This window comes from Xenopus laevis, chromosome 1S (genome assembly GCF_017654675.1).
Source record: "Xenopus laevis strain J_2021 chromosome 1S, Xenopus_laevis_v10.1, whole genome shotgun sequence".
NCBI classification, from domain to species: Eukaryota; Metazoa; Chordata; class Amphibia; order Anura; family Pipidae; genus Xenopus; species Xenopus laevis.
This window is the reverse complement of record NC_054372.1, coordinates 34,670,045-34,689,637: the sequence shown is the minus strand read 5'-3', so window position 1 is coordinate 34,689,637 and position 19,593 is coordinate 34,670,045. Positions and strand designations below refer to the sequence as shown.

The window sequence follows — 19,593 nt, the reverse complement described above, 5'->3', positions numbered from 1 at the left end:
TGTTCTACTTAATAATAGCTGTAAGGAGTTTATTATAATGTGCATTGTGGTTAGTACGGTTTAACACTGTGTGATTGCAGAATTTATAGTGCAACTAGCAGAAACTTTGTCTGTTTTTTTGTTATGCAAATGTTGATGCCTGTGTACCTTGCCTTGTGCCTCTTGTGTACTCCTCCAACATTTATCCCATTGGTTGATAATTATTTTTCTCCCAATACCCAGTACTGGCATGCCCATACACTACAATACATAGGTGCTCTATGCAAGACTCCTGCTCACAATAAGGTATAATGTAGAGACAGCAGGGGGATTCATGGAGTTAATCTACAAGGGAAGTGAGCTACAGCCCTGTGTAAACCAACACAACAATATTTGTACTGTCTGTGTATATATCCCTTTTAAACAAAATCCATACTAAGTGTTCTATGTATAAGCAAACAGACAAGAGCTTAGAATCTAGTGGTCAATTGGTACTTACAGTCAGAGGAGGAAATATAATTGGCTTTAGAAAGATATGTTTTATAGTTCATTAAGGTTTCTGGTTTGAGCTGCTGCAGAAAGCACGGTGCAAGCTTTACACACACAGACATAGAACTTATACACACAGGCATAGAACTTACATACACAGACATAGCACTTACATACACAGAAATATAACTTACATACACAGACATAGCACTTTCATACACAGACATAGCACTTACACACACAGACATAGCATGAAGACTGTGATCATTTCTTTGGGCATTGGAGAAGGGGTGCCATGGGACCTTCTGCTACTGCGTAATTTGCAAGGCTAGTTTATTAAAATATGCAGATTTGCATAAGGGCAAATTGTGTAGACATTTTTCTTGCTAGTTTATTGTTTCCTATTTTTGTGTAAGTGCTACCTGAAAACCACCAGCATATTTTTCTTCCAGCTCTCCCAGTTTGTAACAATGTCAACTCTTTCCTGTGCTCCGTACAACACGGCCAAAACAGAAAAACAGATTCTAAATCCATCCAATTTAAAGGAACTTAAAGGCAACCACAGCCCTTTAGCAGGGAAGGTTGCTAAAGAAGAAAGTTGTCTCCAAAGATGCCCCAGTAGCTCTTCTTTTCTGCTGATTCACTTAGGGATGCACCGAATCCAGGATTCGAATCTGAATCTGAATCCTAATTTGCATATGCAAATTAGGGACAGGGTGGAAAATCACGTGACTTTTTGTCACAAAACAAGGAACTAAAAAATGTTTTCCCCTTCCCATCCTTTATTTGCATATGCAAATTAGGATTCTGATTCGGTTCGGTATTCGGCCGAATCTCTCACGAAGGGTTCAGGGGTTCGGCCGAATCCAAAATAGTGGATTCGGTGCATCCCTAGATTCACTGCACATGCTCTGTGCTGCTGTCACTTACTGAGCTTAGGGACCCACTCACAATATACAGTACACATAGAATAGAAATGTCACAATATAAGTCTGGTTAGTAATTGATACAGATAATTACTACATGGCAGCACAGAAACCAGTGCAACTAGATTTAGAATTTAATAGTCAGCCCTGTAGCATCAGCTTATATTACAGACCAACCTTATTTTCTGCTGGATAATTAGTGACGACCCCTAAGTTTAGTTTCTCAACAGCTGCTCAGAGCCCACTGAGCATGTGAGTGTCACAGACACTTTCCAAGATGGTGACCTCCTGTGACAAGTTTGAAGTCCTGGATCATTGCTGCTATTGACAAGCTGAAACTTAAGGCTGGTGCAATAAGTTCTGTATATAAAATATTTTTAGCAAACAACAAACATGTTGTCATGCCGGCATACATTTTATTTTAAAAATAAAAGGCGACTATTGAAAGTCTTGCTTACTTGGAATATTTTTCTAGTATCTCATGTAAAAAATGGTCACTACAGAAAAAAAGCTAAAATATTTTGTTATAAGCAGCAGAGCAGAAATTAAATTGTGATACAGAGGAGTCAGCTGACCTCCCCATATAATATGAATATATCCTTCGTTATTCATATTACTGAGGAACCGTTTACATTTTGCTATATGTTACATTGTGCCTTTTGCCAGAATGGAAGAATCAAAATGCAGTAAACTATGACAAATATCATCAATGTACTTTAAAAATGTAGCACAGGTTAGAATAAAGGCAGCCATACTTGGCTGATGAATTGTGTTCTGGATCATGAGTGTTTTAGCTATAGACTATGGAAGGTTGGATTGACAGGGCCTTGATAAAGGAGTTTCTATTGTATCACTTTGCAATAAGCCAGCAACTTTACTGTAGCAAATAATAATTGCATCAGTACTATATAAACCAACCAGGTCTGAAAAACTCTATAAACAGATGACCAAGAAATGTTACCTGCTTATTGCTTGTAATGGATTGTAAAGGCCCCCATACACGGGTCAATAAAAGCTGCCGTGGGGCCATCCAACGAGCTTCCTCGATCGATATCTGGATAAAAATCCATCAGATTTTGATCGGGCAGGTTAAAAAATCCCATCGGATCACGGCTGCATCTGTGCGTTTATGTGCTCCCGCGATCCGACCGTCCGTATCAGATGCATTATGATCCGATAGTTGGGCCCTAGGGCCAATGATTGGATCAGCCCAATGTCGCCCACCTCAATGTGGGCATATTGGGGAGAGATCCGCTCATTTGGCGACGAGTGGATCATTATGTCTATGGCCACCTTTAGACCTGGTGCAACAATGAATTACTTTACTATATAAACCAACCAGACAACCAAGAAATGTTACCTGCATATTGTTTGTAATGGCTTTTTACACCTGGTGCAACCATTCGTTACTTTACCCCCAGCAGTAGAGTGTTTTAGCTATATTTGCTATGTTTGAGTGGTGATGGTAGTTCAGCTTAGAATTGCTTTCACCAGATCCCCAAACATGTAGCTGCTGGTTCTGAATGATATTTGTAACCTGCTTCATAGGGATGAACCATTCTGGTTGTGCTAGGAAAGAGCTGCAGCTGGAATTGGTATGTTGGAAGACCCCCACACCCCTTAGCGCTCAGCAAATTATATGTGTTGGAAATCTGTAATATAAAACCTAGTTTTTGACTTTTTAATGATTTTATTTTTTTTTCCTCTGAACAAAACCGAGAAAGGAAAGGCTGAGTTGAAAATATCAAAGGAGAAAAATCGAGTTGCTTTCGATTTGATCCTGTTTTCCTTTGATACATGGGCTGCGGTTCACCCTAGATCTGCAGTTTTGCAAGTCTTTGATTAGCAGACCTCAGGGAATTAGTGCAAGGCCTCATTTGCTACAGTATTTCGTAAGGCAAAGCCTTTTGCTGTCCGGTCATAAATACAATGGAACGTGGCCATCATCTAGGTGCTGTCCATGGCAAGTACTATGCCAGGGCTTCCATCATGTGTGAGACTGATATTGCTCTTATTTCAGGGATACTTATTTGATAAAGGAAAAAAATGCGATCATGAAAAATATATATAGAATATATATATAGTCATTAACAATAATAATTGTAGTTTGCCTTTAAGTGTTATGAAGACACAAACTGCTCCACTATTACTATACAGACACTGTACACGCCAAGTGCAAATGGTGTTTTTATAACTAATACTTTGCTCAAGAACCAAACCTATCTGCAAAATATATATTTTGTAGATGAAAGGGATAACGAGATGAAAGAGTTCCTTAATTTGTCAGTCAGAAATATTTAAATATTTAAAGTGCCTTAGAAGTGGTGGGGGTGCCCTTGGAAATAGAGATTAGAATACTTGCACACTGAAAGGAAGGCGAGATATAGTACATTTTATTAGAGGAAATTTCAGGGCTCCAGCTGTTACAATAGCTATAATTTCCTGTTGTATTTCTTCTCCGGTAAGAGAGCTGCAGTTTGCCTATGTCAGCATTATCTGCTCAAATTCTGTAAATACTGTATGATAAAAAAAATATATATTATTTTAAATGTGGTGTTTATAGACATTTGTGAGCCCGCTGGGTGATTAAATCCAGAGTAGGAGTAGATATCATCAATTGCATAAGTAAAAATAGTGGATCAGCTCCTATGGCAACAGAGAAGACAAACAAGAATATGGTGTAGTATGTTCAGATTTCTTAATTCACACAATGTGTTAGAAAAGGGAAAAATATATTGTGCAGGTTTTTAAATACCATTTACTCCTCCAAAATTTAAAAAATGTTGGTATAAGTTTTCCTTTAAAAGACCAATTATTCCTCCAAACATGCGTATAGACCTCCTCAGAGGAGGAGGCTGATTGGTTCAGCAAAACGCGTCAGACGGAGGGGACGTCACAGAGAGCTGCAGGAGAAAACCACGAGGGAGGAAGAGATGCCGACAAAACTCTATTCTCTGGACTAAACTGGGGGAACCTGCTAAAAGCTTGTATATGAGTGACTATCCCTATGGGAACTAAATGTGAGTGTAATATTTTAACACATGTTTAATCTTACTAATAAAACAGTATTATACTATTTTTGTACCCTTATGTTGGAGCATAATGGAGCTGCTGAGGAGAAGGGGAGAACATTGGTTATTACATGCTACAATTAAAACTACTGTCTCGTAAGTAGGCACTTTGGCCAAACCTGGTGGAAGCCTTCTGGAATAGGTCTATATGCATGTTTGGAGGAATAATTGGTCCTTTAAAGGGGAACTTATACCAACATTTTTTCAATTTTCGAGGAGTAAATGTTTTTTAAAAGGGAGCCTGCACAATATATTTTTCCTTTTTCTAATACATGGTGTGAATTAAGAAATCTGAACATACTACACCATATCTTTGTTTTGTTGTTTGTTTTCTCTGTTGCCATAGGTGCTGATCCACTATTTTTACTTGTATACAGCTGAAAGACTGGAATAGGACCAGTAAGAGTCAACAGATCTAAAGGACTAACTTTTTTCCTTCTTTTAACTGATTTTATATTTATCATCAATTGCATATTGCAAGTCAGAGGAGCTGAGACGGATACTCGCAAGCTCAACTGGATAGATCTTTAAGGTGACACTCTAGAGTTGACCATTGATCCAGGCGGTATAAAGTGAATCCAACTGCCTGACCCACTTTTTATATTACTAATCAGAGTGATTTGTTGGGACGTTGAATGTTGGGACTTCTCTGCTAGCACATTTACCTAGCCTGAAGACCACACCAACGCATCCAATAATTTGTGTCATATTGGGTGACTTACATCACCTGGTGGTATTGCCCCTTAGGAAAATTAGATAACTTGGATGCTAAGACTGTGTGCATTAGTTCAACATAAAAGCACACCTGTCCTGTGTTCATTACTATTAAATGTAAATAAAAAACAGTAAACAGTTCCTTCTTGAATAACATTCCTGTCTTTTTATGTATTCTATAAATATTGCCGCTTACGTTCCACCATGAAGTTATTTGTATTATCCACTGCTATTTAATCATCTTTTATAATCTTAATTCGATTTATTGAGTGTTACCAGCACATATATAGTGTTTGTCAATGTGCATTTACTTGAGTTTTGTTTTTGACTTGGGTAAATAAAAAGTCACTTGTTGACCGAGTCTCTCATAGATGCTGTACATGAAGAAGAATTTTAACAGGAGCCCAACGGCCATATTGATGGTCAGGGATGTAGCGAACTGACGATTTGGCAAAAAATGCGAACGTTCGCGGACAGTTCGCGAACTTCGAACACCCGCTAAAATCGTTCGATTCGAACGATCGAAGGATTTTAATCATTCGATCGAAGGATTTTCATTCGAATCGAACGATCGAAGCCATTCGATCGAATGCTTTTCATTCGATCAAATGCTTACAATCGTTCGAACGAATGGAAATCGTTCGATTTTTAGCGGTCGAAGGAATTCGAATGGTCGAACGATCGAACGCGAACTCAAAATGCGAACGTTCGCGAACATTCGGCGGACGCGAACGGTCGAAGTTCGCGCGAACTAGTTCGCAGCAGAACAGTTCGCTACATCCCTATTGATGGTCTTATTTATGCATAAGAATTTTAACAAGTGCTCATCTTGACTAGATCTGGCACCAGTCCACCCATGGTTTGATAAAATGTCTTTGGTTGATTTGGATTACTTCTTCTTCTTCCTTCTTCCTTCTTCCTTCTTCCTTCTTCCTTCTTCCTTCTTCCTTCTTCCTTCTTTCTTCTTTCTTCTTTCTTCTTCCATTGCTTTGCAAAACAAGTTGATTCTCTGAATAAAAATAGCTTATTTATTCCCCAAGGGGAGGGTTGGGACGCACTTAAAAGGAAAAATAATTTTGCCAATGGTGTGTTGTCAGTGGAACTTGGATTCAAAAATCACTTTCATTAAGCTTATGTACCTTCCCTTTGCAGGGGCAAACCTGGGGCTGCCCTTTGGTATTTGCTGCAAAAACACATGCAGTCTTGTAGCTATGTGTATAAAGTAAATAGTAATTTCCTAACACATCTGTATTTCAGACCTTTCATATTGCACCACTTCTTTTTGTGCACCAATCAATGAGGAGGTTGAGGGTCTTAGGCTCTTCACCGTAGAAGCTGAACTTACAACTTTAGGGAGGTGCAAGTGTTGTAGGCTTAAGTCCTTTATTCCGTGCAAAAAAAGTTACACTGGAGACCACATCTTAGTAATGATCACTGATCAGTCCAAAGACCAGATGACCTGTTGGGCAGTAGGTATGTGTCAGGCTGAAATAACTTAAAAATGTGATCCCTTCTCCACATTGGATTTGTCCTCTGATCTGAAACACTATTTCCCTTGTTTAATGTGAAGCTGACTTCCTACAGCCAAAGCAGAGAACCAGTAGCGTAAATAAACCCACATTTTACAAACAATGCATCATTTTTAACCTCCAAAACAGGTTAAAACATTGCCTAAACATTTCATTTAATGCATGGCTTAAAGCTCTGCTATTAATCAGCTTGTTTTTGTATTTCAGTCGTAAAACAAGCACTTGTGGAAGTTATTTAATGAACTGGGTTCACTTCTATTTCTGCTCCATTGTGTCACCAGCAATACAGCAAAGTATCAGAAATGGCACCGATTATGATGCTATTTGAATGACTAAGACAATTCTTTGCTGAGCTGGGTGTGAAGCAGAACAAAAGAGTAAACAGGCAGTTTGTGGGCGCACAATTCCACAGATCTTTAATACGAGACTGAAAAGGAAAACACAGAAATAATTCCAGACAGTTAAACACTTTTATTGGAAAATATTTTACCGTCGAAATGCTCACTTATTTTTACTCCATCAGAAGCATTTGGCACGGTGTGAAGAAAATCTGCTTTCTAAAAACCATTGGCAGACAAATGTAACGAGTCTGTTCTTTGACACACTAACAAAGAAAGGAAAACAGATGGATAGATTGTGAGCACGAAATACAGTTGAGTAGTTGCAAAAGCGATGCCATGGTTTTTCAACTGGCAATCCCAAAAAAAGACACAAAAAAGATGTTATTGCAGAGACAAGTGGGAAAGACAGATGTAAAAAGAGAAAAAATCCAACAAACAAAGGAAATTAAATAACCTTAGAATCTGGCAGTGCATTCTGCTTCCTATTTCTGGAGGAATCTGCAAGTTTAAATGTTACTTTGGGCCCAAGTTACTGATAAACATGTTGCACTGGAAGCTGGGAGGTTCAAACCCCCTAGATCTTCAACTGGTGCTCCACAGACACTGATTTGTTGACAGTGGGAGTACTAGATAGGACAGTATCTAGGAAACCCCTAAAGAAATCATAAATATTCAAAATAAAAATGGCTCTCCTGGTACCTTGCATTTCATTACCCTTGTCTCTCTCTTTCTTGACAAAGACTTTGGGACCATAGTGGATCTTGTGTTGACATGGTATTAAATCCAGAATGACTTAGTGAGAAAATTCAACATTCACTATATGTCAAACTTCTTATGGCTAAACAGTCAGCACTCACTAAGCTTTTTCAAAATGGTGCACATCATGGGGCATCCACTTCAGCCAATTTAAAATATTACAATTTTAATGACAGCACCGCTAAAAGGAGTATATTAAAAAGCTTTATTAGCATCTCATGGCTTTTTATCTGGAAAAGTACATTTTTCTTTCATCACAATGTGTTTGAAGTCGAGATTTGGCGCAGCCTTCTTTGTTCCCACCACTGTTTGACTTGGGGAAGTCCAATCAGAAGTTACAAAAGTGTGATATAGAAAAGAATATAGCCACGTACATTATATACATTTATTTCTGATTGACTCCTGGAACCCACACATGACTGCATCCCCGAAAACAAGTTAGTGGCTCATCACATTTTGTTTACTGTTTAACAACCTTTAAGTAAATTGGTTAATAACATCTGTTTTTAAAGAATGGCAACCTAGTGGTGAGCAGTGGCGTAAATAGATTTTACTGGGCCCTACATTCATGCTATACCATGTATGGACCCAAAATATTGGTAAGGTGACTTTTTATACCATGATATATTAAAATTGAATATTAGAGATGACTTCAATGGGCCCTCTACACTCCTGGGCCCCCTGCAAACAGGGACAAAGTCCATTCAAGAGGGTTTAATAATTTTAGCTGGAAGGGTTGATAACATTTTGCCAGCTTGTCGTCATTGTGGCTCCCTTTGGCTTATATGACTCAGGAAGAAGAACTTCAGTCTTGGCCACATTTATTTGTTAGGTGTGACTTAGCAACATCCTTTAGATAGTTTTGGCCATATTGATTCATCTGGGACAACAATTGATGCATCTGGATGCAACAATCAAGATTATTCTACGTCTGTATGTTTCACTGAACATTTATAGCTAAATAAAACAATAAAAAGAGCAATGATTGTGGGATTGCTGCAGGTGAGAGCATTGGTCTGTCCTGATACGGCTGCTGAAGGAGAACCTGTTAGGAGGTATCAGATTGGATGTAAGACTGGCCTTCAGTACATGTACTGTATAAAGAAATGATAAATACAGATGGCCAGTTGAAACCCCAAAATGGGTCTGCACACTCCAACAAGCTGTTTATATACACAGCAGGAAATTCAAAACAAAAGCTAATTTCTGGAAAAATGTGTTTCTTATCAAAGCCTAGCTCTGCTGGGAACCATATAACACACTGTAATCCTTACATGCAGATGCTTTCAACTCACATTACCCATTTAGTATCATTCCGAAGCCTCTCATCATAACTTATCACCCTGTGTGAGCCTGCTCACTGACGGAGTTGCAAGCTTTTCATTATTCAGGGCCATAGGGTTGATCTTAGTAGCCCACAATTTCAAAAAGTAAGAATGTTTTATATTAAATAAAAGCAAATCTGTAATTACAACTTATTTTATCTATCATAATAATATCCTGGTAGAATAATTTCCTTCAAAATATTGTTAAAAAAACTAATTTTCCCCCTGATAGTAATTGTCCATGTTTTCCTTTCAGTTCCCATAGATGCTGGTGTGTCATAATATCATGCAAAGTGCCATTCTATTGCTTTCAAAATCCAATGACATATTATGTGGCTTAGCTAGGCATTAATGTATACATGTAATATATCTAAATGTGCAGAGAGCAGATGTTCTATGTGCATGCCAGGGTGCAGCCATGTTATTATCATCTTAGTTGTCCAATAAAGGTATTATCTTTCGTAAATTTCATATAAAAAGTTGTGCCCTGTAACTTTTACACCGTACAACACATGGATTTAACCACTGAAGCCCTGAAAAAGAAAAAAAGTTTTTGTAGAGAAATATGAGCTAAATTTCATCCAATCCTGTAACCCACCCCAACTAAAAATTTGTGGAAATTGTAACCGGTCAAAACTGAAACTTTGGGTAAGCAATGTCACTATATAGGGTGTATAGGGTGTATAAAAAATGGCCAGAATAGAGTATGGGAATATTTTGGTATATTTGGATCGCCTTAATAATTTGTGATCACACAAATGGTCTTGTCGTCTGGTTTGCTCTATTTATGTGTACATTTGGCAGCCACAGTTCTGTAGTTTTGTGCACACTTAAATTTAATGATACGGATATATTTAGTGACAATGCATCAAATAAGAATAAAGATAGCAGCAGAATAAAAACTGATGTACTGGAGCAATAAAACAGTCTGCCTGTACATTATGTAATTTGCCTCTGCTGCTGTTTCTACCTAGATCCTATATGCTTCTGTAATAAGAGTGCTTTATCTTGTTTTATTGGCACTGTTTTGCTGCAGTTTTATTTAGCGAGCTTTCACTGTAAAGTCACTTTCATAGTAAAAGAGGTTTGATAAATGAGTCTGGAATTCTGCAAATGTTGGAAAAATGAAACCTGACAGGGGCAGCGTCAATCTGACGGGCCCCTCCCAACAACATCAAGTATCGACCCCCCGCTTTCCATAGATAACAAACCAACCACACCTGATATCTTGGGTGAAAAAGACCACAGCTCATTTATTAAATCACCACCGACATAAAGCAAAAGCATTGAGTGTAGGGCAATATACCATCACATGCATCAAATATTTAACTATTAACTTTCTTAACATCTGAAGTCACTGAAGGCTGCAAAGCATTGTACCCAATAGCGAGGGGCCCGTCTGCTGTCGTTCCTAGGCATGGCCTTCCTCCGTAACTCATGCCCCTTCCACCGGGCCCCTTCCATCACTCCCTTAGGGGAGTCCCTTCTGCTGCGACATTATGCTAACACTCGAACTCCCCCCTTACCCAACTACCCCTTTATTCTGGGGAGGGTGGGCGGGAGCTGTTCAAAGAGAATGCTCCCTTCACTTCCTTCCTCTTATAACCCCTCGTGTCTCCACCCATTCCAATAGCAACGCAGGAACTACAACCCCCATAATCCTTAATCTTCTCTTTCTGTTCCCTCATCCCTAGCTCTGTCATTCCCAGTTCCTGGCTTACTCCCCAGGGCATTCTTTTCTGTTGTTATACTAAATGTTCTAAAATATTCTGAAAAAATTAGATTACTGGAGCCCCTGGTCTGGTGTCTAACTCATATTTGCCAACATTATAAGAAAACTATTTGTGACATTTCAGGCCATACCCCTGGCACACAGCACCCTAAGCACTGGGTAAATCACAGTTTCAAGCAGCATCTACCCAGGATCCACCAATAAGTGCACTCCTGGTCCAGGAAAAACAGGATTCAGTTGCTGAATTGACTGACCATTAGTGCTCAACAAATTGATTCTGAAGAGTAATGCTAAGAATGAAATTAACCATGACATTGTCAGTAATTAATGGGCCCTTTTCTCATCTTATTTTGTATGTAATATTTAATTTCCATTCAGCTACATGTCATGTATGGTTGCCCATGCCGACGATGACTGGTGTTTTCGTATTTTCCCATTTGAGTATGGATGGTATCAATTAAGCAATGCACCAGCCAAGAGTTATAAGAGAACAACTTGCAGCAAGTAGGGTTAGGGGTGATATAACAGTTCAACAGGGCAGAGAGAATATTTAAGATCACTAGACACAGCTTTATATCAGATTTAAAAAATAAATGTATTGCTCTTGAATTTTATATATTATGTGTAGAATTGCACTGGGGCAGGGGGTTAAATTCTTTGTATTTAATACCCACAGCTGGAACTCAAACTTTGACTCACCCAATCCTTAGCCTGCCGACCGCTGAAAGGATGTATTAGTTTACTATGGGCAAGGGCAGTTATCTGCACTGCTGCCATCTTAACAGTGCTTAGGGATTTATTTCTTAATGTAACAAAAATGCCCATGGGCAAAATGTAACCAAGTCATGACAGGGGTGTATAACCTTTTCATTTACATAAAATATTTCCGGAAAGCATGAACTTGCGCTGCAGTGTGTATGGCTTTATAACAAGATTTTTTTTTTCTGCCGAATTACTACTATGCTGGGTTTTTTTTATTCGTTTTGTTTTTAGCCAGAAGATGAAATGCACCATGCTTTTCTGCTTCACGCTTGTCATGTAACTCATTATCCTCTCTCTAATTGATCCAAATAGAAAATTTTTAACATCATGTTTTTTTTTTTCCTTCCCTATCAGCCATGCATCTGTTTGGTCTCAACTGGCAGCTACAGCAGACAGAGAATGACACATTTGAGAATGGGAAAGTAAATTCGGAGGTGGTGCCAACGCATACTGTGTATGTGCCCTCTGGTGATAATGGTAAGGGAATGTCTTCTCCCATTAATGGAACTGAGTGCCTCTCATGCTTGAATGACCCATATTGTACCATCCAGACTTATATTGGTTTTTAGGGCATTATGGACTGTGTGACAGTTTGTTGATATAAAGGCTTTGGCAGCAGTCTGTCCCTGCTGATAGTATTATATTTCCTGTGATAGATATAGAATATTAGTCAAATTAACAGGAATAGCAACAGAAACTTATTTTACATCGGTACTGTTCTACTGTTTCTGTTAAAAGGAACCTGTCACTTACACATAAAAAAACTGTCTGAGATCCCTTTTTTTAAATTAAGCATGAAACTCAAGCTCTTTTTTGAATGAAATCATCTGTACCCATTATAAAGGTATATAAAAATCTCAGCTGTCAATCATATAATGCTTACCCGCCTCGATGTCTCAAAGATGTGAATAATTTTTTCAGTGTGAGTAAAGTTTATTTTGCTTGACAAACACAATAGAAAATTGCAATTATTTCTTGGGGTCACAGGTCCTCTTTAAATCAGTTATGGAAGCTAATTAGATGTAATGAGATGACACACTTTCCCCAGTCCATTACCTATATAGGAAGCATTTTTGAACTTGATTATTTCATTAGACTAAAGAAATCCAATTGGTGATTGGTTTTTATAGTTAAAGGGGTCGTTCACCTTCAAACATGTTCTTCAGTTCAGTTGTTTTCAGATTGTTCACCAGAAATAAAGACTTTTTCCAATTACTTTCTATTTTCTTTTTGTGACCGTTTTTCTGATATTCAAGTGTAAAGTTTAATTTTTCAACTTCTAAAGCAGCTCTGGTAGGGGGGGTCGCCGACTCTGTAGCTGTTCTAAGGGTAAGGGCACACTGGGCGATTCGGGGAGATTTAGTCGCCTAGGACTAATCACCTCAACTTTGCGGTGATCAATCTGCCGAACACCTTCCCTCACTCTGCGCTGGCTAAAATGAAAAATCGGGGAGATCGGTCGCCGCAAAGTCGAGGCAATTAGTCGCCAGGCGACTAAATCTCCCCGAATCGCCCTAAATTGATCCTTTTAGTGGATACATTTGTTATCTTTTATAGGATCCCAGAGTTTCATTAAAGGCAGCTGTTAGAACTGATACAATAGTTGCTCATATTCAACAGATACTGCTAAGAAATGTATCAACTCAATGTAGCAAATTGTAACAGCTCAGATGCTCCTGGATCACTGAGCTGTCAGACTGAAACTAATTCAGCAACATTAAACTTTAAGCGGATATTTTGGGAAAACGGTAAAAAATAACAAATGGAAAGCAATTGAAAAAAGTCTTTGTTTATGGTGAACAATTTGAAAACAACTCATATAAAAAAAGTGAACAACCCCTTTAAAGGCAAACCCATCTGTTTTGCTGCATAAAAGCAGATTAACAAATAAACCCCTGAGCTTCCATTAAAATACACTCAGGGTGGGAGAAAATACCAGCTCAGATGGACTCCCCAATGCATAGTTAGACATGATGGCTTTGCATATTGCTGGATCCCTTCTGAGAAGAGGAAACATAGAGTAGGACTGTTCCAGGCATCAGTCAGAATGCTGAATACATGAGACCCACTGATTCTGATCCCTTTGGTACTTGGGGGCATTTATTTGACTTATCAGTTGCTACTCACTGTAAAATTCATCAGATGCAGATGGTTCCTTGCTTGCCAGTACAGTCTGAGAGCTGCTATTAGCAACAGAATATATTCCAGTCTCTCTCTCTCCAGCCCTGTCCTTAAGGGACATTTTCCCTGTTATGCTTGGCATAGAGGCAACACTTTCTTTAAGAAGCCTTAACCCAATTTTATTGCCCTTCTGCAAAGAGAAGGTGATGTTCATATAATATTCTATTGCTTAAATGAATATTGATTCGTTTTCTGTTACGAGAAGGTTTCTTTCTCCCTTCCAGTGGCTTACAGTATATCAGCACTAGGAATTTGTGTTGTTGTTTACACAACATATCACGAGCGGGTGACAGACATGCTTGGAGTGTTAAACATGAATTAGGGGGTATGTTATTAGGTGATAGCAGGCTATCAGTTTTATATAAATAATCACACGGCGAAGTGGCAAAATAACTGTATATTAGTGTGTCATGTGTCTCAGTGAGTGATTATCACCATACATGTTACCTTGTCAATAACAAGAAGGCTGCCATTGTTATAATATAATCTTAGCAAAAAAAGGAATGATTCCTTCAGTGTAGCAATACTTTCTAGTAATTCAGCTACTGTGGGTCTCAGTGGTATCTATAACTATTTGACTTACAAACTAAATATAGGTCATCTGTGTGCAATACCTTTCTGTCTATCTCCCGTATATATCTCTGCCTGTTTAGCAATCTTTGTCCCGTTTCGCTTTGCCAAAACTTTTCTGAATTTCCCACGAAATTCGGAATACGGCGGAAAAATTTGCAAAATGCATTGAAGTCAATGGGCATCAAAATTATTTTTATGTGCGTCAATTTCGGCGCCAGCGTCAATTTTTATACACGCGCCTATTTTGTCCAAATGCATTAAAGTCAACGGGCTTCCGAATAATTTTGACGCGCAACAAATTTGTCTATTCTGATACGTGCTAAAATTTTCTTGATGCCCCCTGGATTTTTTGCACCAGCGAATTTTCTCTGCTGTTTTACAAGTTTCTTTTCCAGCAGCGAAACCTGGAAATTCGCCACAAATTTGCACCTGGCGAATTTTTTCGCCCATTACTATCTGCCAAAGTCAAGTCAAAATAAACTTTATTGTCATCTCAGCAGTGAGACGACGTGGCTCCAGCTAGTACAGATCACAAAAAGGCACATAGGAATACACAATAAATACGTAAACATTTGAAATGTGCAATATATTGGCAGAAATTGGTTACCCTTTTGGAAAGCAAATGGTTAAGTAAGGGTAAGCAAGTAAAGATGCTGTAAAATATCACTGCCATTGCCCCATTATAATAGCTGTCCTTCATGTCTAAAGGGGTCATTAACCCCTTGTATCCAGATGCAGTGTAATCAAATTTTCCTTTATCTGGAATGATGACATGTGAGTTAAATTACTATTGATGCACAATCTACCTAAAAGGGATTTGCACTGGAAAATATAAGTCTTAAAATGATAGTGTTGTCTTTCATAGGAAAATCGGTTGGACTCGGACAAGAAAACAATACCATCGACTCTGGAGGGCTGGATGTTGGCCGCAGAGCAATCCAAGAAATTCCTCCCGGGGTATTTTGGAGATCACAGCTTTCCATCGATCAGCCCCAGTTCCTGAAGTTTAATATCACTCTGCAGAAAGATGCATTAATTGGAGTGTACGGGAGGAAGGGATTGCCCCCATCACACACTCAGGTAATTGGGGTTCCTTTTGTTTGTAGCTGTGGGGGTAAAGCAGAGGCCTATTAATGTTATGATCATATTTACCACTATTATCATTTATACATTGAATTTATACAGAGTGGTTTTGGGAAAATGAAAAGCTCTTATCTAATGATTATCTCAAACTGGAAAAAATATTTTGAAGTTATTTTTTGCTATTTAATGGGGTACAGTTTTCGGTCCTAAAATATATCAAGTTTTGATATAAATTTACATTTAAGATTTCTGAAGGGTCATTTACAAACACAAGGGCACGCACACTAAAATGGACTGAAATGTATATTTTGACCCATTCATTCATGGTTATTTACGTGTTAATATATTTAATCTAAGCATCAATGCTCTGATATAGTGCGTATGTGCTTCTACTGATGCTAGGGAACCCACAATATTCTGCATCAATAGGCACTGCATATATTTATGCAAATACATTTTTTTAAATGGCTTTTTAAAGTTGTTCCCTTAAAATGACACAATCCACACTTTACAATTAACAATTTTGCCTGCAATTAAAGTTACATTTTGCAAAAACATGCATTAGCAATTATGTTCCTTTTCAGACATCAAGCGCAATTGCAGCAGGTGCAAATAAGTCCAGAATTTTGGGAAAGAACAGTGCATTCTGGGAAAAATACATGTGTCCTACATTTGACACTGCATTATTCTGTAAAACCTCCTTTTATTTCAGGCTCTCTGCTTATTAAGGAGTTAAAATGATGCATTGTATTGCGTGCTTGTCAGCAGTCCTTAATGTTAGCCATAAAGCATGGCAAAAGTGCTGCTATGTGAGAGACAAGAGGGAGACTTAATATTTGATGACGATTTGCAATGTACTAAGTTACATTGGAGGTAAATTTTATATTTTCCATTAAAGGAGAAGGAAAGGCTAAAATTAAGTAAGCTTTATCAGAAAGGTCTATATGCAAAATATGCTGGGGCTATATAAATAAATGTTAATAATAATAATACTAATAAATACACCAGTAAACCCTCAAAGTAATACTGCTCTGCATCCTCTGTCAAAAGAAACACAGCATTTCTTTCCTTCTATTGTGTACTCATGGGCTGTATCAGACTTCCTATTTTCAGTTTAAACCTCTAGGGCTAGGGCTTGAGCATGCTCAGTTTGCTCCTCTCTCCCACTCCCTTTTCCCCCTCCCTCCTGTAATCTGAGCCCAGAGCTATGAGTGAGCAGGGAGAGACTCAGGCAGGAAGTGATGTCACACCAAGCTAATACGGCGGCTGCTATCCTAAACAAACAGAGAGAGCATCTAGAGCTGTTAACTCGTTAGCTTTCCTTTTCCTTTAACTATACTACTAAATTAGACTTATTACACTATTTCAGGCAGGATGCCACTCTATACATAGGCTGTATTCATTTGTATTGACAGTATTCTTGTGGCCCTTCTACAATGAAACAAAGTCATGTGTAGATGGATTCAACAGTAGAGTATGATGGTCTAGCTTACTGTGTGCTCAGAACATCCTTCCTAGAGTCCATATTAGGTTACAACATGAGCAGGAAGAAATTGGTAAAGTAATTATACATCTTAATTAAATGTATGCATTTTTTTTTAGTCTTCTTTGATGTAGTTATGATGCCAGAGTCATTTCCTGTTTAACAATAGCATAACAATTGGAGATCAGTAGCAATTCTCTGGTTGGGTAAGCAAGCGTGAGAGTAGTTGAAAGAGGATTTGGGTTTCCTAGGAGCATGACTTTCTTCTTGGGAACAGCAAACACAACTAAATGCTACAACTTATTGCATTGGCGATGTAAAGCCAAAACAGTTGTGTCTGCAGAACTAAAGTAAACTAGCGAGTGACAAAACTGGTGCCTGTTTAACTAATGTAATGAACTGGGGGCAGGAAGTCTCACTGCTGTGGGGGGAATATGAAATGTTATTCAACCAGGCCTCTCTGGTTTGCGCTGTAATGAAAATAGTAAAAAGAATTGCTTGGAAATACATGTGAAGGGAGCCCCTGGGATGGAAAACGGTTTAGTTTGTCTTTTCTCTTGATTAACAATAATTATAATACCAATATCTTCTTCCATTTCAGGGATAGTTTTGCTCAGCAGCGATTATTACAGACAATTATCCACATGTACTCTACTTCTATACTCTAGTGCCTGCAATTTTGTTTTATTTTGTGCCAGAAGCAAAAGCAGATAAAGTGGCTGGCCTAAGGTTACAGAAAGCCTGTGCTGGACCCATGGCACTTCACTTACTGTTTATCACATATATTTATGTGGGAGTACTGCCTCAAAATGTGTCTGTTAATTAAAATAAGGGGGCTACCATTATGTATGATGGTAGCCAGAATTGCAGTTGTGCAAAAACATACGCAGTTGTTGTGTGTATTGCTGACGTTCATTAGTGGTTTGTGTGTAGTGTCCCATTTTGTTTCGCCACAAATTTCACGAAAATTATTCGGCGCCAGCGAAGTTTTGCCAGCAAATTTTCGCTGCAAATTTGAAAATTTATTCACCGGCTGCGAAACGGTCAAATTCACAGCGAATTTGCGCTTGGCAAATACATTCGCCCATCACTATTTGTGTGCCTAAATTCACCCTGGTGTATATTTGCAAATTCAATTTCACCCCCAAGTGACAAGTGTGCCTGTTAATGCATGCGAAACCCTGGAGTCTTGCATCAAAAGAATCTAAGGGAGATGTAATTTTGATACAGACTGCTGGAAATTACACTTCCCCTACTCCAAAAATTTTCATTAATACACATCCTAATTGCATCATATGTAACTCCCTCTCAACGCCACAGTTATACTGCATTATGGGTAAAAAAAATGGCAAATTGTGCCCAACATTGCACTTTGAATATTGCCCTATTGTCTTTGCCACTGATAGACCTCAGTTCTTCAGAATAGCAGAGTACTGAACTCTTGTTAAATAAGATTATTATTATTATTATTATTATTATTAAATGAACAGTACCACCATAAAAAAAAGTATTTTAAAGTGGACCTGTCACCCAGACACAAAAATCTGTATAATTAAAGTCCTTTTCAAATTAAACATGAAATCCAATTTCTATTTCTTATTAAAGCATTCATAGCTGTTGTAAACTCATTTAAAAATCTCAGCTGTCAATCAAATATTGTCTGCCCCTCCTCTATGCCCGTGGCATAGAGGCGGGGCAGACAATTACTTTCACTTTCAACTCAGGACTTCTTAGATGTCACTGCTCTCCCCACATTCCCCCAGTTTTCTTTACCATATAATTGTGTAGCCAGGGCATGGGGATGGACATCAGGTCCCCCATTCTGGTGCACAAACAAGATTCTGAGATGATACAAGGCTTTTCTTAATGACAGTGCCCACAAAATGTCTGCTGCCTGCTTGCTATAATTTTGAAATCCCAGACTGAAGGAAACAAGATTCAAATAATTTATATAGTGTAGTTAAAGTTCGTTTTCCTTGACTAATCTGATAAAATAGGATTTTGAATAATTTTTTTGGGTGACGGGTCCCCTTTAATATAATGAGAATACAATTTATTGTTTCCCTACACTGGTACAACGGGTGTGTTTGCTTTAGAAGCACGACTATAGTTTATATAAACAAGCTGCTGTGTAGCAATGGGGGCAGCCATTCAAGCACAGGATACATAGCAGATAACAGATGCACTCTGTATAATCCCATTGTATTCTATTACAGAGTTTATCTGTTATCTGCTAAGCAGCCTGTGCCTTTTCAACATTTTCAGCTTGAATGGCAGCCCCCATGGCTACACAGAGGCTTGAGTATATAAAATATAGTCTTTCTGAAGCAAACACTTAACATTTACCTTTACATAGCAATATTATATTACATTTTAATTGCCTTGAAAAATGTTTTTGTGTTACTGTAACGCGTGTTTATAAAGCGCCAACATATTCTGCACCTCTGTACAATAAATGGGTTTGCACAGTGAACATACAGAATTACATACATAGCGACCAATAACTAATACAAGAGGTGAAGAGGGTCCTGTCCAAAAGTCCTTATACTCTATTCTAAGAAGGTTTTACATTATTAGTCCAAGAAATATTTAGGTAAGGTAATCCAAATCTAATCATAACCAAGTCGAATCAGCAGTTTTTGGGAGAAT

General features: G+C 38.3%; 1 protein-coding gene across 9 annotated transcripts in view; it reads left to right on the top strand.

Moving 5' to 3' along the window:
- LOC108706622 (teneurin-3) overlaps nt 1-19,593 on the top strand; it is a 507,440-nt gene that overhangs the window by 364,462 nt on the left and 123,385 nt on the right. For all 9 annotated transcript variants that reach the window (XM_041579517.1, XM_041579516.1, XM_041579515.1 and 6 more), the window contains 2 exons: nt 11,979-12,101; nt 15,244-15,458. In XM_041579517.1, the coding sequence (XP_041435451.1) occupies nt 11,979-12,101; nt 15,244-15,458 (338 nt within the window). The remainder of the gene's footprint in view (nt 1-11,978; nt 12,102-15,243; nt 15,459-19,593) is intronic.